Below are 25216 nucleotides of genomic sequence, written 5' to 3'. Positions count from 1 at the left end.
GGTTTGGTTTGGCAGCTCGCGCTGTAATTAAAACACCCACATTTGTTACATATAGTAGCAGAGGGTTTCTCTGAAGAGGAATTTAAAGTCCTTCCCAACAATAAATTCATAATATACGACATAGTTCCACCAACAACCAATTCAACTCAGCTTTATTGAAGTTTGTTTGGTCTTTTTTTTTTAATCTGTCCTTGGTGTCTGACCTACCTTTCAAGAGTTCCTCTTTCCCTTCTTCACTCTCCCCCTAGTTAAGAAGTCTGACCTACCTTTCAAGAGTTCCTCTATGTAGCTTGATTGTTAATCTTCCTATTTTTTTAGCATCTGCTAAATGCATAAACGTAAATGTTTCTGATCTGATCTTGTCTGTCTTGCATTCAATCCATCACCGATTTTTAGAAATGTTGAGGTCGTTGCTCGTCGTCCATTATCTTCTTTCTCAAAGACCATCATACATTCTTTTTCCTAATCGGGAAGAGACATGCATCTTGGAACTTAGCCACATTGGCTACTATTGAATTGAGGTAGCAATACTATTAGCGCTTACAAAAACTTTTCTACGTTTCTTCTAGCCTGTTCTTTTTTTATCTGAGTTGTTATGAAGTTTTCATAAAAACTTTACCGAGAATGTTTTTGTCTTTAATTCAATTACTTGTTTGAACTCTTCACCATTGCCGGAATGATCCAGTGTAGTCATTACCAGTTGGGAGGAACAACACTAGTGATTTCCTTTTGTAGCTCCTCCGAGGCTGCACTGCTTTAATTCCACTGCATTATTGATTAATAAAGCTAAACCAAGCAGCAGCTACATGATCTATTGATCAGTTGTCTTTCAGCTGAGCGAGTAATAGAGTGAATGACATAAAAATGAGAATATATACACTTTTAATGATAAACAAAGAAAAATCAATGCACCGTGTTCCTGGAGTGGAGATTCTATTTCTTTACCTTATTGGAGCATGTTGCCGAGGACACAGACGCGGGAGTTCTCTGTGGTCGATAATTGTACCAGCAGAGACACCGGGATGTTTCAGCCTGCAGGGAAGACTTGAAATTATTATGTGCATGACACACTGAAGATGTAAATCACTAGAAAGTGAAGCCTTGGCTTTTTTGGATTGGCTTATCACTGCATGTAGCAGCACTATCATACCGTGCGTAATTCAGTTTTTGTTTTTTGTTCTTTACTTTGTTTTTTCACGTTAGCAAACAATCGGTCTGAGAGGAAAGTCAACATTACAAAGCTCAGGGCAGATTACTGATTCCTCCCGTGATCACTTGAAGAAATGAAATCGTTGGATCACACGATCAAATCTGTGCTTTCAACCAAAAAGGGGTTTTCAACCCTTTTGACTTTGATTAAAGATAGAAGAAAAAAATATGCTAAATCCCAGGCATCAGACAAAACTCTGGATTGATTCTGCGTCCTGTTATTAAATGTGGACTGGAGGCTGGAAGGTTTTCATCCCTTTGCTCTAATTATGCCATTTACAACTGCAACTTTAGATAATTACAGATTTCATCTAGAGGAACAGAAGCACTCATTTTCCTCTACTAATGACCTCTGTTGGGCTGCGACTCGGAACAACATGTTCTCGGTAAAAGAAAAAAAGAGGCAAACAAAAGTGTTACTTTTGTTTTGTTTGTTTTTTTGTCCCCTTTTTTTATGGAATGCTGAGCAGACAAAGCACACATGGAGACGTTTTTATCTTTGATCTGCTCTGGAGTCGAGCGATTTCCTCTATTGTGGAAAATCCTCTGATGACATTTGTCGAATAAAGGAAGGAGTTTGACTCTCCATCAGAATCAGACATCACAGCCGTACTGTACACACATCAAGGCGGAATCTCTTGGCTCAGGGTCCCATACTTGGGCGAGCCTTGGAGGCAGATTTTATTTTTTAAATCTGCCAACTGCTGCTGTCTGTCAGCACACACTCTCTGCGTGCCGTACACAGGAAATGTAAATGAGTCCAATTTGACACACATTCAGGCTGCCATTTGCCTTAATTGTTTTCTTGCCATTTTGTCCATATCTGATGATGGCTGACAATTTTCTAATTCACCGTGAAGGATTTGCTGCCCTCTAACATGATTTTTTTTTTCATGATTTTTTATTTTGGTGGATTTACATAGCTGAAAGGAACACTGCAGCATTAACCGTTCTGTAAATTGTGGCCTGATGGACAGATGGGTACTTAAAACCTGACAGGATTTATTTTGTTTTCGTTTTTTTCCAACGCCTCCTACACAGCATGTATAATTCCTTCTTATGGAGCTTCTCTCCCACATTCATTCTGAATTTAGGGACTACGAACTCTGCGCCAGATGGATGATTGGCATGCGTAATTAGGACATAAAGAATACGTACTCTTTTCCTGGTAAACAATTTCACAGTAAGAACTACGGATATTTTCACCCCTTTGACTTTGGGTAAATTTACAAAAAAAATAAAAATTAAATGCTTGCAGTTTTGAACAAAATATTGACAAAAAGCAGAGAAATGTCAATCATATTTTCTCATCTTTGACCTTGCCACAACGCTTGTGCGTGCTGCAGATAGGATCGGGATTGAATATTTAAAATTCCAGACTAATGTGCTAACCCAGAAAGGGTTAAGCCTGCAGAGCAGCTTTAAAGTGTCTCTCTGTCTGGGCTAGGACACAGGACAAACTTTGTTCAAATTTGTATTTCACACAGTGTATCGTTGTTGGCGCTGTGGATGGATTGAACAGGCTTTGCGTCCAGAGGAAAAAAAAACTGTCTAGGACACCGCTTCTTAAATTGTTTTTCTCCTTGACTCAAAGGAATTTGGCAGCAGGTTTTACACCTGTCTGTCTATATTTTAGCTGTAGATCAAAGATGTTTGGATCAATTTTACACAGATGACACAGTCATCTTCTTCTAACTGGTAATTCAAGCAGCATTTATTTTCTGATTTTTTCCAAATAGCTCAAACTGAATCAAACTGTCAGTGATAAGAACTGTATGTAATAGGTGTTTTTTCTTTTTCAGTCAAACACTAAAAAAGAGGAAATAAATGAAAGTACCGCAGTGAGGAAAATATTTGATATTGACAACATGTTTTCATCATTTACGATCTGATGGTGAGTGATCACTGTTAGTATAGTTAGTATAAATATACTTATATTTATATTTAATACAACATTGCACCTCAGTTGCACGACAAACCGAACTTACCAGATGCCAGAGTTTTTGATTGGCTGAATAAATCTTTATTATCTTCTTATCATTTTGCCCCCTTTATTTGTACATAGGAAAACAATGCAACACTCACACACTCTTACAGAACTGTTGTTACCAACAGACTGAAATGGAAAGGACAAAACAGGTTTGAGGTCTGCTGCTGTGAAGTAGACCTGGACATCATATCATTTATTTTTAAACTATGTCAGAAGAAGTCCACTTTTGTGGATTTTAGGTACTACTAGAAATATAGAGTAAAGACTTCTATAAACTTACAAAACATAAATAATTAATAATATAATATTAGTTAATAATAAACATATCTACACACATATATATCTAAATATACTCTATCTTAGATTTTGCGTTTTTATTCAATCTGACATGGGCTCTCCTTGAGCCTCCATCTTTGCTCGAACTTCACATTGGCTTACATCAGAATGTTGCAGTCCACACATTCATATTTCACCCTTCAGATATATTTACACCGTCTGCCATTCAAGACAGCAAAATTGGAAGTAGTATGTGTATGTAGGCAAGCTGCAGGTGGCGCTAGGAGTTTAACAACTCAGTCAAACGTTTCCTTTAGTAAACTTTTTATCCTGTAGCTCTAACAAATACTGGAGGAACGCATTTGGATAATATGACATATATGACTGGATGGCTAATAATAGAGTGAGCTCCCCTTCTCCGTGGAGCTGTATACCTCCAACAATACATCAAAAGTTTTTTGAAATATACTGAAACCATCTATTTGACCACATCCTGAAATATGGTTTCCCTTTTTCTGAGATGTATGATTCCCAACTTTCAGTATATAAAGTTTGACTATGTTTGTATGGTAACACACTCTACTGCCACCTACTGGGCATAGTTCCCATTCAGGTTATATTGAAAATAAAATATGAGTAATGTGTCTGTGTATGTTGAGTAATATAGTAGTAATATAGTCAAATGTTTTGTCTCACTGGTAACAGTTGTCCTAAAATTGAACAGGGGCCCTCTTTACGCCATCTATTGGGGAAATGCAGGTGCCAGAGTTTTTGATTGGCTGAATAAATCTTTATTATCTTCTTATCATTTTGCCCCCTTTATTTGTACATAGGAAAACAATGCAACACTCACACACTCTTACAGAACTGTTGTTACCAACAGACTGAAATGGAAAGGACAAAACAGGTTTGAGGTCTGCTGCTGTGAAGTAGACCTGGACATCATATCATTTATTTTTAAACTATGTCAGAAGAAGTCCACTTTTGTGGATTTTAGGTACTACTAGAAATATAGAGTAAAGACTTCTATAAACTTACAAAACATAAATAATTAATAATATAATATTAGTTAATAATAAACATATCTACACACATATATATCTAAATATACTCTATCTTAGATTTTGCGTTTTTATTCAATCTGACATGGGCTCTCCTTGAGCCTCCATCTTTGCTCGAACTTCACATTGGCTTACATCAGAATGTTGCAGTCCACACATTCATATTTCACCCTTCAGATATATTTACACCGTCTGCCATTCAAGACAGCAAAATTGGAAGTAGTATGTGTATGTAGGCAAGCTGCAGGTGGCGCTAGGAGTTTAACAACTCAGTCAAACGTTTCCTTATAACATCATTTGGACAAGTTCAGTGGGCCGGATTAAAAGGCCAGACGGGCCGCATCTGGCCCCCAAGCCGTAGTTTGCCTATGCCTGATACATAGTATACCTGAGTACCATGGGCATTGTAAAAAAAAAATTATTTTATGTGTTTTTGAAGAAAATTTTTGTGTGTGCAAGTGATCAGTGAATTACGGTAATTGCCAAGTGTCTTTTGTAGTACAATTTTAAGCTTAGCTCAACCTTACAGGTCCATGTTGACTTATATAGTACCATGTACAGCATACACAAGTACCATGAACCTTGAGAATGTTTTATTTAGTATATTTTTGAAGGAATTCTGTACTACAATTTTAAGGCTCAGCTCGACCTTACAGATCCATGCCAGGTTATTTCAGGTGAAAAGCACAATAAGAGTGGGATTCTGAATGAAAACTACTATATCTGAAGCTCACAGTGCTGAAGGCAAAATCTTCCTTAATGTTGTGATCACATTCTCGTATTGCAGTCCCTGAGCCCAATCTTCTTTATGGAGGAAAGGAGGGATGCACTCTCCTTCAGAGTTCAGTCTAAATCAAGCCTTCTTATTAGTTTATTTGGGCTATTCCCAGAGGTTTCCCTGTGCGGCTGTAGTGCCAGTCTGTCTGAAAACACTGGGAGAGGGAGAGAAACCCTGCAGCCCTGTGTTGTTATTGACTTTTCTCGCTCCATCTCTTCCAGCGTTCTTGTTAACTTCTCTTCTGCTACCTGCAGTGAAACAGTTCTAAAAGCATGTTCTGTCTGATGTTCACTGTCTCCTGTGAGACTGCTTTTTCTCTCGATGTGTCAGTTCAGTTCAAGGTTTGTGTTTCCCAAAGTGTGTGTGTGTTGCAATCTTAAAGTGGGTTTGAATGAGTTGATGAGTTTTGAAGGAGCTTTGTAAACAGGCCCCTATTTATATGTCAAATTGTTTGGTTCTTTTGTTTGTTTTGTTTTTTTAAATGTAGCAAAGCACATATAAAAACAATGTTAAACTCCAATTTTGCTTTCAAAGTTTAATAATATGAATGTTCGACCATAGACCGTAGAAACCTGCTGTAATCAAAGTGGATGTCTGGTTTCCACTATATTTGTACCAGAGGTGCCAGCAGAAGACTGTGTGTTAAGCACTGTCTCCTCAGATGCTCCCATCCAGTTCACAACCTGTCAAGTGTATGTCAGCCTGAAGATGTCAAGCAGACACCAGAGCCCTCTCTGTGTGTCTGTTTGTGTCCTGAATCCGAAAGCACTGGGAGTTCTGGAGTTTCACTTACCTGCTCTGCAGTCCACAGACACCATGAGTGAGCATATGCAGGGCTTAGAAAGGACACAAAGAGGCAGGTATAAAAAGGTGAACAAAAAGAAAATTATTCATCGGTCTTTATGTATTTGAAATTGAGCATGATAAAAAAAGAGTCTGATTTTCTTTATATGGTCATCTCGTTGTAAGAAGAAGGTATTGTAGAAGGTATTGTTGGTGGAAGAAAACGTGGTGGAAAGTTGGGGGTTTGCAGAGGAATAACGATTAGCAGGAGTGAGATAGAATACATCTGTGTGTAGATGAAGGTGAGTGAGTAGAAGGACGCAAGAGGAAGCAGAGAAGAATGGATGAAGATTAATGAACGATGTGAAAGCAGACATGGAGATGGTCGGTGTGAAAGCAGAGTCGTGGTTGACGAGTGATCGCCGTGCCCTCTCTTCCCCTCTCTGACTAAAATTAGATCACCTTCTTTCTGTGTAATTATTCCTCCCACTGCAAAGTGCAGACACTCTTTATTTTCCATGACTCACGCTGCGCTTGCTTTGAACTTCACGCCTTCTTAAAACCTTCTCTAACCCGTTCTCCTGAAAAGCTGAATAGTGGGGCATTTTCGGTTTCCGGAAGTACCTTTAGATCCAGTAAGACTAGGAAGATCGAACCCCCAAAACAAGCTTTAACTTTGGACCAGTGTTTCTGCCAGATGACAATTAGAAAAGACAGATGTGCTGAACAGTGCAAGGACACGAGTGAGGAAATCATTAGTGAGGAAGTCATTAGCCAGGGAAGTGAAGGGGAAGTGGAAGAACAGGACGGAGCCCAGGTGAGGAGAAGTTGTGAATATTAACTCAGTCTGGGCGGCGTCGTGGAATTCCAATGAGCAGGAGACCAAAACCTGCTGCTTTAGCCACAACATCATTACAGAAAAAAATGGCAACATTGTATAAAAAAAAACCCAACACACACTGAGACACACTCAAACTGATATATAGTTCTAGTTAAATAATAAAATGAATCATTAATGAAACCGCTCCATATAAATCTAACATGAACGTCAGTAGTGTTTCATATTTCAACACTAGAAAACCTTCCAGACTGTGCAACACCTGTTAATATTCATATTACCACAGCTCACCTCGTTCCTTGTCCATTTCCTCTAAAGGCTTAACCTACATTCCAAATTTTCTAAAGGGACTCAGCTCTCACCCTCAGAGGACGAAGACTTTTAAAATTCATCAGTCACAGTGATGGAGTGCCGAAGAGCACAGTTTTGGATTCAGACTACAATATAAGAACGCCGGAAGCCTGTGTTAGTCAGAAATACACATCAATTATGATCTCTTTCCGATCAGAGCTGGGTTTGAACTGTGTTGACATTTGCTTTGAATTTAGCCCACTGACCCATTTTCAGTGGGACCGAAGAACAGGAGGTTTACACGCACAAGCTGGATGGACTGTTTTGTCCAATATGTGTGTGTGTGTGTGTGTGTGTGTGTGTGTGTGTGTGTATGTGAGATGCAGATCATCAGGCAGGAAAATCCTCCCAGGCTTCAGGGATGTGTGTCTGTGTTTACAAATGTGAGCGACCACGAGGGACAGCAACAAACGAAAGCAATACACAGATCTTAACATACTGCGCTTTTCTCTGCACTGATACTACGCTTTAATGATTTTTCTCCCGCTTCATCCAGAAATGATTAAACCAGCTTTATAGATTCTTTATAGATTTTTTTTTTACAAAATAATAAACATTGCCAAATTATTCCACTCCATCTATGGTCTCTGAACACTTGTATCCCTTTGCCTAGAACTTTCAATATTCTACAGGTCATAGGTTTCCCAAAGACTGGGTCCCGACCCTCAGGTGGGACGCAAGAAATTTTGGGGGGGTCATCTCGCATCATGTTTCCTAGGCATTTACGAAAAATATCTAAAAAAAAAAATTGTGACTTTTGAAATACGGGAAAAAACACTGCTATAGGAAACCACTAGTCTTCTTCTTAGTTCAAAATTCACATTATGGTCATGACGTTCTAAAAGATCATCAGTTACCTCCAGACCAGGCACCTCCTCATCGTTGGGTAAACGCATAAACCGTCTTCAAAATTCTCCAAAAGTTAAATGTATTGTTTTTTTTTATTATTGTCTAAAGGATTAGATTTCAACAAAACAAAAAAGTTGTACCGGTTTATTCAACATAATTCTCATTGGCAGTGACTCCCTAGAACAGGAAGAACGTGTTAGCCACACTGTGCTGTATGGCATCAATAAGGAGGACAGGACTCATCCTAGTGTAAGGGGAAAAAAAAGTGAGGCGCTATGGCAGATCATAAATTCATTAAATAATATATCACCCCCATTCCCTTAAGAGAGTAATAACTTCATCTTATTCCAATTAAATATGACCTACGCTTCACTTTACATTAAAACAAATTATAATTATCTGCCGCTGAATGACGGCGAAACCCAGAAATGGGACGTGGTGAAACTCATTTGTGCAGCCTCTGGAAACAGGATGTGTGAGATGAATAGCAATAAAAAAGAGTTTTTTTCTTTTAACCTTCATACAGATTTTTGGCTACATTTACGTGGTTTGAACCAGAAACTTCAACTCCTCGTAATTGAAACGCTGCCCGCATCGTTCCCAAAGGTCAAGCCTGCAGCGTCCTGCAAGCCTAATCTCTTGTTCTTGTGTTTGTGCGTTCGGGAAAATGACAGTCGAACTCCGAAGTGCTTTTTAAGTACAGTGGTCCTTTGTCACAAACTTAGAAAAGGTCTCTTGTTGTCATGGCGATAATTACAGTTTGGTCTTTGAGGAAATATTATTTGTGCTGAACTTTTGTCAGGATACAATGTCAGACTTAGATTTCAGAAACGTTTCAGATTTCAGACTAACGTTTGACGTCAAATCGGTGGAGCTGCCACTAAACTGTGCGCACTAACGGAGAAAACAGATAAGAAAAAGAGCCAAGACAAACTTAAAGATGTGGCACCATCTGTTGATGCATATCAATGCGTTACGTGTACATGACTGTAGTTGCTGGCACCAGAGCCATCTCCTCCCTTCCCTTCACCACGCCAACAACCCCGCCGCCGCCGCCGCCTGCACCCGCATCAATCTACACCTTCTCTCTTCCATCCCCAGACCCACCACTGAGAAGCTGCCTTTCTCTGACAGCAGGAGAGAAAGCTGATAGCAGAGATGAAGCCGGTAAACACAAATAACACAGATGGTCATGTGTTGGTATGTTTGAGTGTATATACATTACAAACATTTAGTGTGGAGTACAATTCTGTCTGTGGAGTTTGTCGGCTCTATATTTTGGTTGGTTGCTTGTTGATGTTGTATTTTCAAAGAAATGAAAAGTGGCTAAAATTTAATTATATTAATAAACAAGTCAAGGTTAAATGTGCACAAAAACGTGATTCCCTAAAACAGAAATACAAAGGCGGTCGTCTGTTTTGTTAATAACCATACAGCATTTCAAATCGTGAAGAGTTGAACCTGTGCTCGGAGACGTCAGACCAGACTGTGACTGCTCATTTCCAGATGTCACTTCTAATTTTCTTCAGTGAGAGGAGACACTGAACCTCTCTTTTCTCTATTTCCATCCTCATCTGTCTTCCCCCTGTCTGTCTTCAAAGATCACCTCCATCTTGGGAGAACACCAATGACCTGTCTGCAATAATTAATTCACCTTTCTTCACATCAACATCTATTATCCTGCCCAGGGAGGAATGTAGCATGGATTACAGGACTAAGAGCTAGCTGCTGGTTTATTAACATTTTGAAAGAATTTAAGAAATGAGAGTCTTTCTCTTTGGGTGAGAGGAGACATGTTAGGGTTTATGGCATTTCTCATTTCCCACACCATGAATTCCTTCACTGTAATTACTGTCCTGTTCCAATCATAAAACTGTTACTGACCTTCTTTTGGGTCTTGGAGGAATATAAATGATAACCTAACTGGAGTCCCCAGCTGCTTCTCTTCAATCCATAAATTACTCTGATGCTGCTTTTTGTGTGAGCGCTGCAAAAGTGGCCATCTGTCCACACGGTGCGGGCTGACTCAGTCTAATCTGCCTAGATTTAAAAATAAACAGCCAACATCTGGAAAAAGCATTGTTTATTTTTATTTATTTACATCCAGGAGCCACTTAGAAACTGAAGAGTGCTGATTTTTCTCTCTTTTTGAATGACCTATATGCATGTATAAGTAACAGGTTCGCCTAGGTGAAAACAGCCATGATGGCAGTGTCCAAAAAGAGAAAGTTAGCCATAGTCATGATTCTTATTGATTGTTTTATATATATATATATATATATATACACACATACATATTATGGCATGGAGTTCAGGAAATTGATCCTTGAATATATATATATACAAAAAGTTTGAATATATATACAAAAATCCTGAATATTAATTTCCTGAACGACATGCCATATATATATATGTATGTGTGTACATATATATATATATATACATATATATGTATATATATATATAAGTATATATATAACACAAAGTACTGAAGATCCATTATATTATGACTATGAACTACAAGTTGTTGTTTTTTTTTAGTTTTTCTAAAAAGCTGCAAGTTTCCTATTTCACACAACAATTCAGTTTCACTTTAATATTAGGATAAGAGACAAAGTGTGAGGGGATTTTATGGCTCTGCTGTAATGGGAAAATGTGGCCGTGACTAGAGAACAGAGAGTAAAACAGTGCTGTAAAGCAGTCTGGTTCTTTTCTACGTGAAATGCTTTTTATTTCTCACCTGGTGCTTAATTTCACTGTATATCAAAACCACAGAGTGTGTTTTGTAAACATTAGTTTGATTGCCATAAACCATTTAGTATTCATGATTATAGTAAGGATATTAACAACTCCAGACACACCCCATTCACCTCAGTGTTCCATGGAGAAACCTTGTTCTATTCATCTCCACCTTGTGTAAAGATAAACACAGTACTAAACAGTAAAAACAAACATGCAATTACTCAGATCAGCCACTGGTGTCCATCAGGGAGGAGGCTGTTCACACAGTTTCACATACAGTATGAAAAACACGGGCCTTATCTGCCATTTGCAGCAGGGCTTGCAGAGGGGAAATATATTTGTTAGCTATTACAGTCGCTTTATTCTGTCGGTCCTTTTGGCCATCAATCACTGAGACTCATCAGCACAGGGCATCGTCTCCACTGCTTGTAAGGTCCCCGACACACACAGCAGCCTGAAATACAGATTTTTGAAGGTTTATGAATGTCTGAATACCGCATGAAAATTTATCACTGTCATTCAGGTCGCACCGCCTGGAGGCTGCGCCAGGCACAGACTGAGCTCCGAGGAGACGGGGCAGTAAGTGAGGCTGACAGACACGCTCGGCACAGGTCACAGCTTGTTTTATTTTTCAATTTAAATCAAAAGAAGTGGGGGGACAAGGATGCACACTGATAACTTACACCAGGTATAGCTACATATCAACCTCACAACATCACAATATCTCAGAAAAGTGCCCTTGGAAACAGAACTACAAAAATTACAAAAACCAAATGAAAAATAACAGTACGGAAATGCTGCCACTGAAGCCCATCTATAAACATGAAACACAGCCGTAACTGAAAGAACTTTTTTCTCCGTCTGCAAGTTTGGCACTGTTGGAGCTACGTAAATCACTGGCAGGAAAACTGTTGCACGAAAAAGTATTATTATTTGTACACAAAAGTAAACAAAATGACAATAATTCAGAGAAAACTCTACTACAATGTGCCCACACCAAGACTAGCCTAATGCACCACTCTATGTACAGCTCGGTTCACCATGGGATTTTAGAGCATCGACTGTACAACACAGCACGTTGAAAATGTCACTGAATTGAAGCTATATATTAACCATAATGCAAAGTGTCACTCGTTCAACTGAGGGTGTGTTCTGCAGCTGTGATGTTTTACATAGTTTTAAAACGTTTTAAGAACAGAAGTTAAAGATTGTACCTAAAATTTCTAAACAGCAATACAACACCATACGGACTTGTATGTGTATTTGACAAACATGCCTGAGGTAAACACACTTTAGACGTAGGCAAAATAAATAAATACATCATAAACAAAATAGATTGGGGTTAAGACATTCTGAACTGGATGAACTTCCCAGACAGGAAGTGTGAAATCCAGCTTTGACTCATGCCTTTTTACAAAGTGTTATCGGGTAAACACGCGATGTCCGTAGGTTACAGTAAAAATATATAGTATAGTATGACCGTCAATAAATAATAAAATAGAAGAAGTGAGATCAATAAATTAACAAGAGCAGAACAAGGAAACGCTCTGCGCAAAGACAAAGAACATACTGTAAATGAGCAGACAACATGGCCTAGCATGATATTTTCATGTCTGCATGCACATTTTTAAACTCTACTCTGGCATTACACTGTAGCTGCTGCGTTATTGGGAGTCTTTTTTTTTTCTCTACATTTTACATATTCTCCTACATCGATTTCATCTGTGTCTACGTCTGACCGAGTCTGTGTGTCTGCGTGTCTGTATGTCTTTACATCCGCTCTGTAGCCGCTAAGCTAGACTAACTCAGTGGCCCTCGGTGTGTGGCGGTTTGGTGTCGTGTGGCTGCTGCTGCTGTCCGCCAACCCCTCCTGGAAGCCAGGGGGAGACAGAGTGCGAGGTGGTCTGCTTGGCCATGCTGTAGTGGCTGATCACAGTGTAGAATCGGCCCCTGGAGTTGGCGTCCTGGGCAGCGTAGTAGGCCTCAAGAGAAGCTGGGATACAGCGCTTGTGCTGTGGTGATGGAAAAAAACAGATGTAAAAAAGAGAAACAAAATCTTAACAAAAGGAAAAATCCTTATCTTTTGTTCCAATTTTAAAATTATATTTGCCTAATATACAGAAACATTGAGAAGATATTTTGTTATGACATTGAAATGACTTAAGAAGACACAATGTGATGCAGTGACGAATCGATGCCTTTTGAAAAGTTTGAATGTTAAAAATAATTAAAAATAATTTAATAGGATTTAAATTAACTGTTTTCTGTTTTTTTTTTTTAGTATTTAACCAGTAGTATCTGAGCGTTTATGCCATCTGCTGGGAGCAGCAAGATGTTGAGCGCCACTTACACATTAGCATGTAGCATAGCCGTGGCTGAAATGAATCTGTTTAGCTAACTAATTCAAAGCATAAGGCACTTACGCATAAAAAAGCTAGCATCTTAGCATTAGGTATTAAAACACAGTGTTGAGTTGAACTTTAAAACGCAGCTAAATAAATATTTTATTTTTCTGAAATTTTCAGATTTCAGTTGTATTCAGTTTTTCTTACTGCCTTGTTCCAGCTGAGTGAAGGTTTGTCACTAAGCCTACATTTAGCCATACCCGTTGGAGACACCTGACCATTGTGGGTTAGCAGCAGCACTGCTGGTCGGGGCAGCTGTTTAGCAGAGTGGACTGTTGTTTCTGTCTGAGATGATGTGTTTCATCGTTTAATTAATCACCAGCATCCTTACTGGTTGTAAAGCTACCGTGGGCTAAGGCAGGCCGCTAAAATGAGATTTATTTTCTGGCAGTGTTAGAGTGTTCTGACTACAACAGGGTAATTTGCCACTGATCCATTAAACTATCGCTTACTGTAGTTTAAGAGCTGTCAATGATGTCGTCAGGTATTCATTTACACCAAGGCACTCGCACTAAGTCATTGTGGATTGATACCTGAATAGATTTAAAGAGGGAAAAGGTGGTGTGTATTTATGAACCGATTTGTAATTTTTTATCATCATTGATGATTAATATTGTCCGTATTGTCTTAAAAGTACCAGTTTTGGCTAACATACAGCACATACAGTATGAGAAGGTGGAGAAACATCTCTGCTGACGTCAGCCTCGGGCCCAGCAAGGTTGTAAACCTGCAACTTAAATTATTCCTCTTTTCCAACATGTCCAGACTTCCAAGGTGACCGTTTACAAAGCTCAAAAACTTTCTGATGAAAAAGTACCGTATACAGAGGCAAAGTCAGGGCCTTATCCATGCTGTGTAGAACAAAAATATTCACTGTGTCATGGTACACCTTTTGGCCAAGGAAGTCTGTTTTATGGCCTTGGCCGTTTGGTTGCATGTTTAACTAATAGTGGGTCAATGCAATAATTGCATTTACATTTCAACCCTAGGTTACCGATGTTCATGTGCTACTTACTACCTGCTGATCTCTGAGTGATTCTGTAGTAAATATATATTATATTACAAATGTTGTATTACATTATATTTGTTGGCAGTGTGTAGAAATGATAACAAGTACATTGAATATGCATAAAAGCAATTATATTAGTGACCATTAGTATTTTAATCTGATTCATTTCAGAATTAATTGCCTACCTAATGAATGAATTAATGAAGAGCCCTAATTATATGATATGATATATGGCATGATATATCATATGATGTGATGTAATGTGATGTGTTATGTTATGGTACGCCATGCTATGCTACGCCATGATCTTCCATGGTGAACTTACAATAACAGCTCTTTTATATTGTGAATCAGTTGAATCAGACGCCAAACACCATCCGACATGAACTACGCAGTAAGCTGATTTGTCGGTGATGATTACATGTGACGTGAGGTTGATCTCAGCAAATTCTTTAGTTTAAATCTGTACCAAAGACTATAGACTAGATAAAAACCAAACACGATTTTAATGAGCCCAATCAAACCACTGAGTCCTACCTTATAAACGAATCCTTCAGGGCAGGCGTGGTCGTAGGTGAAGGCTTTATAGACCACCAGGAACACGATGCAGGCCAGGAAGGCCAAGGCCAGGATGATCAGAATGGTCACCTGGAGGTAGGAGAAACGGTCGTCAGTGCGTGCATGTGTGTGTGTGTGTATTGGTGTGCGTGAGAGAGAGAGGAAAATACACAATGTCATAATAAATGTAAAGACGCATCTGACTGAGGTGAATGGCTCCTCAGGGCAAGGTGTTCCTGTTGGGTAAAGTGATAAATGATTCAGACGATGACACCGTTAGAGACCACTTTATATCCACGGACCCGCTGGCGTGATAGAACAGGAAACTAAATTTAGCAACAGAACATAGAGTGTCGCAAATAGGAACTTTGTAAAGGGACCGCGTGGTGGGGAAGAGGTTAGCGCTCTTGTCTTACACTTGTGTGTGCAGTAGTCGATCGTAGAGTGTTAAATGAACTTGTTTTCATTTTTCTTTATCATCTTACCTGCTTAAAGAAACAGTACATTGTTGAACTTGATCAGAATTTACAGCAGACAGATTCAATCAGACACACTTCCTGTTTAGTAGTAACTTGTATTAAATGTAATTTGGCCAAACTATTCAGGATAACATCCAATATCCTAGCACAATATTTGACCAAAAAGGCAAACAAACAAACAAAGCAGCACCTCGTGTGTTACTGTTTTAGCCGAGGTACAAACAAACAAACAAACAGGTGCAAGAAATGTGTTTTCTCACCCCAAAGCATTCAGTTCCTTAAGTGTTGTAAATAAGTCACGGAAACAAGTCATTACAAATCAGTGAGAGAATCGTACGTCTATGGTTGAGTTTCCACATCAGCCAACACTGAAAGGTGAAGCCCTTTGTTCAGATGTAAAATATTTGCGGCGTGAAAATGAGTTGAAACGGAATAACAGCGTGATGGAAGTGATGCGTTTAATTCTTCAAATGAATGACCTGATTTACACTGTAGTGTACGCAGTTAACAGTTCAAAAATGAAGTATGTGCTGAGTCACAAATGCCACTGTGGGTAAAGTGTGTGTGTGTGTTTACTATATGAAACCAGATTCAGTTGAACTAAAACAGTGTATGACGTGATGAACCCCTGTCATTTTCTTACCCCAGTTTCAGAGCTATTCCCCCTCCCCCTCTTTGATCTATGACAGTTAGATGTCAGAGCAATTACACTTGGGGGGATCATCAGTCTCCGTCTGAACTATGGGGTGGACAGGGACACGCAAGTTAAGCGACTGTTTACTCGGTGTCAACTGGAGGACACCACTCTCAGCCTTGGCTGCTGCCGACACTCTCGGCAAATTACGACTCACACATCACATACTGTGATACATCGAGGAGACACTTTAAAAGTCATGTCAGCTCGCTTTCTGCAGAGAGGCAGCAGATGTGATGTGACTGATTATGACCCCCCGCCCCCGTCCCCATTTGAATGGCGATGGACATGAAATGGCTTATTAAGAAGAGGGATTACAGTAAATCCTCATATCATGCAGCGAGCGATAAATGACAACGAGACACTCGACTTTGTCCGGACACTTTAATAATAAAAAAAAAAAAAATGACGCAGAATCCAAACAGACCTCAGTCGTTTGCGCTAAATCTAGAACGGATGAAATGATTCTCCGCTCGTGAGCACGGCAGACACCGAACTAAGCATTCAGCAGATTATTTATGGAACAAAACAGCTGCCAGCGGCGTATATTTCATCTGAGCACTCTCTGCTTGCTTTAAATTAGGCCATGACGCCACCGTAAGAGACATTAGAGAAATGAATGCTGACCATAGGGAGCGGGGTCTGTGTTAACATTGATGATTCACTACCGATAGTTCAAATGAGATCACGCCCTCTGTGCCTGAAATGATGAGTGTGCTGCTGCAGCTGCAGCCACGTGCTGCACAGGTCCAGTAAAAAATCCACAATGACCTTCCTCCGTTTTTTCATAATCGCTCTGAAATCCGCAGTAAACCGAGGAGGTCGTCGGGTCAACACAACAACCTACTCATAAACCCCTCCCCTACATGTCTGAATCTAAAGCAGCAGCGTAGACGCGCCCCTCACCTTGCGGCCGTAGTTCTTATGTTGTCATACCTCAGTTTTTGTTTCGTAGCTGTCAACAACTACACAACCCTCATTTTCTGGGCTGTGAACACAGATAACACACACACAGTTTCCTTGGACGTCTGCCTTAGTAAAAATGAGCTGACGGACTACCAACAATCCAACCCTTTAACCTGTTACTAACCAGCAAACATTTTCTTAATATTTCAAAGCTTAATATTATAAACATGAGAAATGAAATTTGAAATAAAACCCACATCAGTGGTGTTTGTTTCTTATTATGTCTCTTTTATCTGTAGCCTTATGAGTTCCTTAAAAAAAAATGTACGTGCTATAACATAGTGCATTCACCGCTAATACTACAAATCCGGCCGGTATATAGGGGTTATATACTGGCGGGCCAACTCTAGTACACATTTGATATGATTTCGCGGGCCAAATGTATCTACACTGTGGGCCAGATTTGGTCCCCGGGCCTAAGTTTGATAAAGAGGAATGAGCAGCGTTAAATAATAAAACTAACAAACTCAGCATAATGCCAGGAAATCGTCGATAAGAGGACGTCGGTGTAATAGAGACAATGACTAACCTTTGGTTTTATAAATTGCAAACGCCCACAAAATTAGAAAAGTTCACAGAGTGTTCATTTAAGTGCTGACCTTTTGGGTTTGCTGATCTGTTAACGAACAAAACAAGGATCTAAAACCGAAATTATTTTTTGCGGATTACTGCTTTCTCGTGTTTGTTCAGAGTCAGAAAACAAACACCCCGACCAAACGGGTGCAACAGGAGGCAGCAGAGGCTTCCAAAACGCATGTGTTTGAGTCCTTGTTGTTGATGTTTGGGATCCAAACACAGAGTGTTAAATGAAAAGCATTCAGCTGCGTCCCTTTGACAGATGTGTGTTTTACGGACAAAGACAAACAGTCAAAGCAGATTACCAGGGATAGAGGCGGGGGGTTCCTCCCCCAACCACCCCCTCTCACACGGGCACAGATACATAAATCCACACTTGATTTTACAGTAGGACACTGACCTGGTCTAAATTCCACGCCCCTCGGCGTAGTTTAGTGTCAGCGCCGTTCTTTTATCGGGCTTTATGACTTACAGCTTCCTCTCAGCCATCGTTCAACATGTGACTTCTCTCCGGTCTTTTTCTGGCTGTGCTGTGTTAGCTTGCATCACACCACCTACACTCACATACTGTTAGAGTTGACAGGCCATATGGGGGAAGCAGACACCTCACATCTTCTCAAGGAAGGGAGGAGGAATATGAAAGCGAGAAAGACGGAGAGGAGGGAGAGGTTAAATCTGCCTACCTGCTGAAAACCGACAACAAGAGCGAAAGAGGGGGGAGGAGGAAGGGTGTGTGACAGACGAGGGATGTGAGAGAGAGAGAGAAAAAAAATGATGCTAATAAAATCAAATAACATTGTGACAGAAGGAGCAAAGTGAAAAAATGATGCTAATAAAATCAGATAACATTGTGACAGAAGGAGCAAAGTGAGAAATAAAGGAGATGGCAGCGACAATAAGGCGGCAGCAGACGGCAGACTAAAAGTAAACGGCAGAGAAAGAGAGGCAGATGGAGAACGTCGCACTTCCAGGTGGCGCAGTCGGACAGGTAAACAGGAACGTGGACGGACAGGAGAGCAGTTGGGTCGCAGAGACAATGAGATCAGTTGAGGCGTCAATCAGTACTCCGCCATAAGCCTACGCATTTTTTTTTCCCCCATCACATTTACCAAACACCGGCCTCTCACAGCATAAAAGAAGCTTTGTTCAAAGAAAATATTTTCGTGAAGCATCCTCCACAGAATAACCTTGTGCTGTGCATGGAGGGAAAATATGCTGAGCTGCACGTAGTGCGCACGAAAGGCTATTAATATCAAATGTGAAAGGTTCCAACATTAACTGCAATTTAGCTTTACTCTAATAACCTCTAACGCCTTCGGGGCGGGGAACTTTCCCCATTAATGATATTAACAAACTTCATGAGTGAAAGCGTAGAGAAAGTCATTTCTTAAAAAGCGAATGTCACAATATCGTCACCCGATTTTACATTCAGCTTTAAGATATGAAAAGATATCGGCTGCTAGTTAAAACACAACCAGTTATATCCTCCTGCTGCTGCTGCTCTGGTCACTAAAATCAGCTTTGCATATAAAATTTTAGAACATGTCTGTCCATCCCTCTGGGAAACGCACTAATCACTTCACCCTCTGGATTCAACAGTGTGGATGGAAATGGTTTCCCTCGCAAGAAGAAAGAGACACTTAGCTCATGTCGTCTTAAGTCAGAGATCAGAAAGCTCACCTTAAAAATCAAAATCTAATATTCACCTATCCCCTCCGGGCGGCGTTGTGGGGATCAAATAAATGAAGCAGGTCACGGGATATCTGTTAGGGTAAAAAGGATGTAAAACCAAAGTCTGATAACTGACACGGTGACAGGTTTGATCCCCTAGGCCTTCTTGAGCAAACATCAATCTTCTGTCACTTCCTTTAAGTGAGGTGAGATTCCATATTGGAGAATAATCCAAGGGGTTATGGTGTTCTTACACATGCAAGCTTGATATTAGGGTGCATGAGGTAATTTTTTTTTCACAGATCGTAAAATAGAGAGCAGTGAAATGGCTGCGCAATATTTAAAGTGGAAAAAATCTTGTATCTTGTATATGTTCTATTTAATTGTCCTCGGTCAAACGTAATAAATATCCAAGTCAGAGATGTGAAAAAATGTTATGTAATAGAATACAATATCGAATTATTTCAATGTATTTACTTAGTATTTAGCGCTGATCTGTTTACAGTCCTCAGATACTGACAGGAACTGAAGAAAGACACAAATCTTATTTAACAGCACAGAGTTTCTCACTTTTTTTAATTTGCATAGCATTTTTCTGCCACCTACTGAAGGGGATTTAATTTTTCTGCAAGTCACTGACCTATTGATGGAAGTAAAGGAAATATTTTCACTAAATAAATTGTTCTCAGACCAGTGTACCACGGCCCCACAAGCAAAACAACAAAACACATTCTGCTGTGTTGGAGAAGAGCTTGACTGCGTAAAGTGTTAATTGCGAACAGTGCCTTTCCTCCCAGAGATTCTCTTTGCTTTGTTTGTAGTCAGTGGAACAAAGACGAGCACAAATCATTTTGGGGCTTAACAACCTCCGAGCAGAGAATTTAGGATTGAACAAGGGGGTGTCAAGGAGACGGCCAGCAGGGACTGAGGCTCCAGAGGACTGGGTATGCGGTTCCATAGAGTAGTATGACAACGTCGTACACACAGTGGAGAAATGTGTTATTATGCATCGCATTTTTGCATAATTGTACTTTATACTCACTTTAAAGTCCTCCGTGAAAGGACAGTTGGGCATGTTTGATCTTTTTTTCTATCCAGCTATCTATCTATCTATCTATCTATCCATCCATCCATCCATCCATCTATGTTTTGGGGCTTGAAAATTTCACCTCTGTTGCCCACAGGAAGTGGACCGTTGTATATGAGACACTGGCAGCCACTTCTGTATAAAAGTACAATCAGTCCCTGTACTGCGTTTTATTATCCTTTCAATATTCCTCCAGATGCAATAAGACGCTGCGTACGAGGTGGAGTGTTTCTACTGCGCTGAAACACAGAGCAATCTCTTCCTGCACATCGTAATTCTCCGTAGAAAGATGTCATTAAGGCACATCAAACACATTTCTCCCACGTGCAGACAGACTACACCAGCTAAAGAAGCCGGGGACACTAGGAAGATAGATGCTAATTATGCTAATGCGTCCCAATTAGGCTTAGTCTGTGTGGAGACAAAACTTCAAAGGTTTCTGGAGCACATTGTCATACTGGTTAGAAACGCCACGGGAGAGGCTGGTTTTTGTCGAGAACGTGTTGCTGTTGATGGGAGGAAGACTTAAGTTAAATAATACTGAGTGTAAAACGCCCGAGGCTAAAAGCAAAGTCATAACACGGGGTAAAAGAGTCAACAATGAGCTTTGAAAAAACAGGCTTTAAAAGTAAATGGTAATAAACCTAGGATGTGCCTCAAAGAAATTAAGCAAAAGAAATGAAATGAAATAATTACTTAATAAGTATATATACTTTTTATTGACCAGTTTGACGGTGGGTGGTAACTCATGGTCTCTAGGACTCGTCTTTTAAAGCTTTTAAAATGGACAAACTATCTGGTTACCTTGTATTAAGCACTTCTTCAACACATTTCTACCTCATTTCTTAACTAAAAACAAAGATGTAAAGATGCTGAAAAATAGGTCACGTGGGGAAGAGCACACAACCACACCGATTGAGGGTGGGTAATAAGTCTCTGGGGAGACACTAAACATCTGGATTGGATTGACTAATCATCTCCTAGTCTGTGAGATGAAGACGTTGTAAAGGAGCATTTACATTATTAATGATGGGATCTGCCTCCTGACTCTATAACAGGCACTTCCTAAGAGTTGTTTACATCACGAGACAAGGTTCATTACGCTAATGTTTCCCCAGCTCTAAGTCTCATGGGTATGTTTGCTGTTCCTGCTTAGGTTTACCAATATACATGTACACACATGTATATATTTGTACTTGTCTGTGAATCTGACAGTCATATAGAAAACAACACTGAAGTAGTAAACAAAACTTTAACTACACTTTCAGGAACTGGATCAAATGGCAAGCGTTAGAACCCTCAGGGGATTGAAATCCTGGAATCGAATGAAACCACATTGGAGGAAAGTGCTCAGATAAAAAAAAAAAAAAAAAAAAAAAGGTGAGGAGGCTGATATAAACGATATATGAGAGAGATGTGATTCAGTGGGGAGAGGAGAGGGTGAGGATTGGTTTTGAGTAGAATAGCTTCAGGGGGTTGAGAAGATGATGGTGAGATTCTGTAATCTAACATTTTACGGCCAGACCAAAAGTGAAGAAAGTCAAATTTGTGAAGCAGTGAAGACGAGCTTTAGAAATCCACTATATAATCTTCAACACTAGGAGAATAAAGCAGAAAAAGCAAGCACCAAATTCTTGTTGTTTTGCTCCGGGTTTCTTATTTTAGTATTGTGATTCGTAAATCTAAAATCTCAGATTTCTCATCAGAAATTTAAAAAAATCATCAGAAATTCTTTTAGTTCCGACAGTAGAGCTCGGAGAAAGCCTCCTCCACGTCTTTGTGTGAAAATATGAATCGATCAGAGTAAGGCATTATTTACTTTTCAAGATCGCAGATTGGATTTTTGTCAATCTAAACCGTCGGGATAAAACAGGATGTGCCCCGCAAACTCATCTTCGTTTCAAATGGACACAGCAGATTACTTTTTTTTTTTCCCCTGCGCTCACGTCTGCTGATATTGACAAGAGGAATGAGAGTGACTGAGGTTTGTTGTCCTCCGAGGTGTTAGGATTTAAGATCTGACGCAAGAATTATATGAAAACAGAGGCCATCTGGCCAATAAGATCATCCCAAATATCAGCCAGTCCTGGGCTGAGAAACATATTTATCTTTCTTCCTTCATACTCGACTCAACTCTGACGTTGGACTCCGCGTACACTGACCTGCTGTAACTCGAGATGTGCTTTTGGTTCCGTGGATAAACAGATCACAGATGTGTTCTGGTTTTGACAGCCAGCATTTAATTCTAAATCTACACCACAATTCTCTTGTCTGTTTTACAAAGATGATTGACTGTAATTGCTCTTGAGAAGCGAAAACAAAAAAAAACCCCATCACATCCAGCTGTGACCTGCACATTAGCCTCCTCGTGACAACAAAGCTGCAGCGAAGAGAGTTACACTCAGCGTGGTGACTTGAAGTTTGTCTGTTTTCATCGAGGATATACTTCTGCCGAGTGTGTTATATCAGAGGTGACTTTTGAAAGACATCTTTGGATATAAGCTGTGTAGCAGCAGGAAGTGTTGGAGTTTTTGTCTCATTGGATGAGCGACGGGCGCAAGGAAAACAAATAAGCGGCCGAAAGCCTAGCGCTCACGTCGGTGTTGTCTGCGTCGACAGTTACATTTTAACAAGGGCTGTCAAACGATTACAAGGCAGCTGCGGGTTGATCGCAATTAATCACAATTAATCACGATTGCTTAATCACAATTAGTTGTGACTGTGATAGCTGTGGGTTAGATGCAATTGATGACAATTAATCGTGATTATTTAATCACAATTAATCCAGAAAAATTAAAAATAAATTGATGGTGATATTAGGTGAGGGAGAATGCATTGAAGATTTTAATGTGATTAATTTTAATATTAATTAACAGTCATTTTAACAGCCCTAATTTAAACACAACTAATCATCCCTACTGTATGGAAGTATGGTAGTTTGGGGAGTTCAAATATTGTAAATGTTATGTATATTTTTTAGTGTATTTTTTTGCCTTTCCCATTATTCCACTACATGTTAAGGAAACCTGCGATTTTAGCGTTATTAGCGTGTTTTTGATTTGTGTTCCGACAGCACCCACCTGCAGTAATAACAGTGATCAACTACACACGTAGTCTGGTGGAAAACATGGTGTCAACAAATTACCATTCTGCAGTGCAGTGGCTGTTATTTCTGTGACAAAGGGTTTGGCCTCTGTGGGATCAATGGGAATTTAAAGCACATGTCAACCAGTAGGAGGAGAGACCCACGGACCAACGCACAAAATCCATGACCACACTGGTGCGATGGGCGAATGGAATCAATGAGCGTAGGATTTGATTAGGAGTCCAGATCAACACGAGTGTCCCGACGAGAAGCCGTGTCCCACCGTGTGTCTTCACACTGTCCTCTCCGTGGGTGTTTAACAGAAAGCAGACAACAGCTATAGGCTCTCTCTCTCTCTCTCTCTCCCTCCACACAATCAGCATACGATTAGTCATCCGCTCAAAACGGGGAAGAACAATGCGTTGGAACAAGAGGCTACGTGAGGTTTCAAAGCCCGGCAGTAATTACCTCCACCCTCACAAACGCAGGGTCTTCTGTGGAGGCGGCAGACTGCGGCACAGCTTTTATGTGAAAGTGAGGTTGGAGGTAATGATGGCGTAATTGTTTTTGATGATGGCTGTCTTTTCCCGACGTTACCTGCACAGGTCCACTAACTCCACATGTTTTTTTTAATGCGAGTCACGTTGAGGCTTTTTACGAGGTCATATGTTCCCGCATGTGAGTTAGATAAAAAAAAAATGTAAACGTGTTTGGGAAAGCGAGAGTCAGTCCACCAGGTTTATGGTGCGTGTCGGCTCAGGCTCCACCGAGCACACCGTGGTTTCTGGATGGTGAGCCAACCAGAAACCATCCTGGACTAGGAGCATTAAATCTGCCCTTCATCAGCCACTACACCTGCATCTCCCAGTGCCTGCCTTATTGAGCCAGACTAATCCTCTTCTCCTGCCCCACTTCTCGTTTTCAGAGAACTGCCGATGCTATGTTCTTTTGTTATAAAGTCTGCAGCTGAGCACGATGGGGAAAATGGTAGGACGGGGAGAAAGGTGTTTGCGGGAAAAGGCTGTGCAGTGACTGTGAACCAAAAAAAAGGTTTTTTTGAAAAATGTGATCTTTATATGCACAGTACCTATTGATGCCGGGGTTTATAGCTTGAGGATAATACGCGAGACAACCGGGTTCATATCCAGGTCGTCCTTTTACCAACCTGCTGTGGCTACAGCCGTTATTTGTGATGTTTCTAACAAGCTGAAAATAAGAGGAAACTGTTTCTTTTTCATCCCTCCTTCTTTACACTTTAACTCCTCTTTTCCTACTTTATTTGAGTGAAATTTGATTTGGATGCTTGTATTCTGGCTTTATAAGCTAACAAAGCGTGAACAACGCCCGCCCTGATTTGATTTATTGAACACAAGTTGGTATAATACTGTTTGCCATTCACTTGCTCGGCGATCGGGATAAAACATGCACTAAATTTTTATTCTTTCATATTTAGCAACTATGACCTTCTTGGATAGAAGTTAATTTTTTTAGCTATTTTCTATTTTGTGACTTGCTTTTATTTTATTAGTAATTCTATGGACTATAATTTTAATTTTATTTTTATTTTTTTTGCATTTGGCCAAATGACACATTTCTATGTGGCTCACCTCAATCCAACTATAAATATAACTATAAATTACCCATATTTTTTGGTCTGATTATAACATTTTAAGCCTCTCAGAGAAGTCTGAATATACTAACGCCAAACCTATTTGATATTTAGTTATTTGGGTTTTTTTGGTTTTCAAAATCTCCCTTGGATTTTCATTTTGACGACTAGATCCTCCTGTGTGGATAACTTTACAGCAG

General features: G+C 39.9%; 1 protein-coding gene across 2 annotated transcripts in view; it reads right to left on the bottom strand.

The window, feature by feature from the left end:
* Positions 1 to 11482: 11482 nt before the first annotated feature.
* nsg2 (neuronal vesicle trafficking associated 2) overlaps positions 11483 to 25216 on the bottom strand; it is a 23830-nt gene continuing 10096 nt past the window's right edge. For both annotated transcript variants that reach the window (XM_008332290.3, XM_008332289.3), the window contains exons 4-5: positions 14829 to 14939; positions 11483 to 12889 (exon numbers count right to left, since the gene is read on the bottom strand). In XM_008332290.3, coding sequence (XP_008330512.1) covers positions 12683 to 12889; positions 14829 to 14939 — 318 coding nt within the window. In that variant the 3' untranslated portion in view covers positions 11483 to 12682. The remainder of the gene's footprint in view (positions 12890 to 14828; positions 14940 to 25216) is intronic.

The sequence above is a fragment of the Cynoglossus semilaevis genome, chromosome 19, assembly GCF_000523025.1.
Source record: "Cynoglossus semilaevis isolate Cse_v1.0 chromosome 19, Cse_v1.0, whole genome shotgun sequence".
Classification (NCBI taxonomy): Eukaryota; Metazoa; Chordata; class Actinopteri; order Pleuronectiformes; family Cynoglossidae; genus Cynoglossus; species Cynoglossus semilaevis.
The sequence above is the reverse complement of the archived record's forward strand: the minus strand, read 5'-3'. Positions and strand labels throughout refer to the sequence as shown.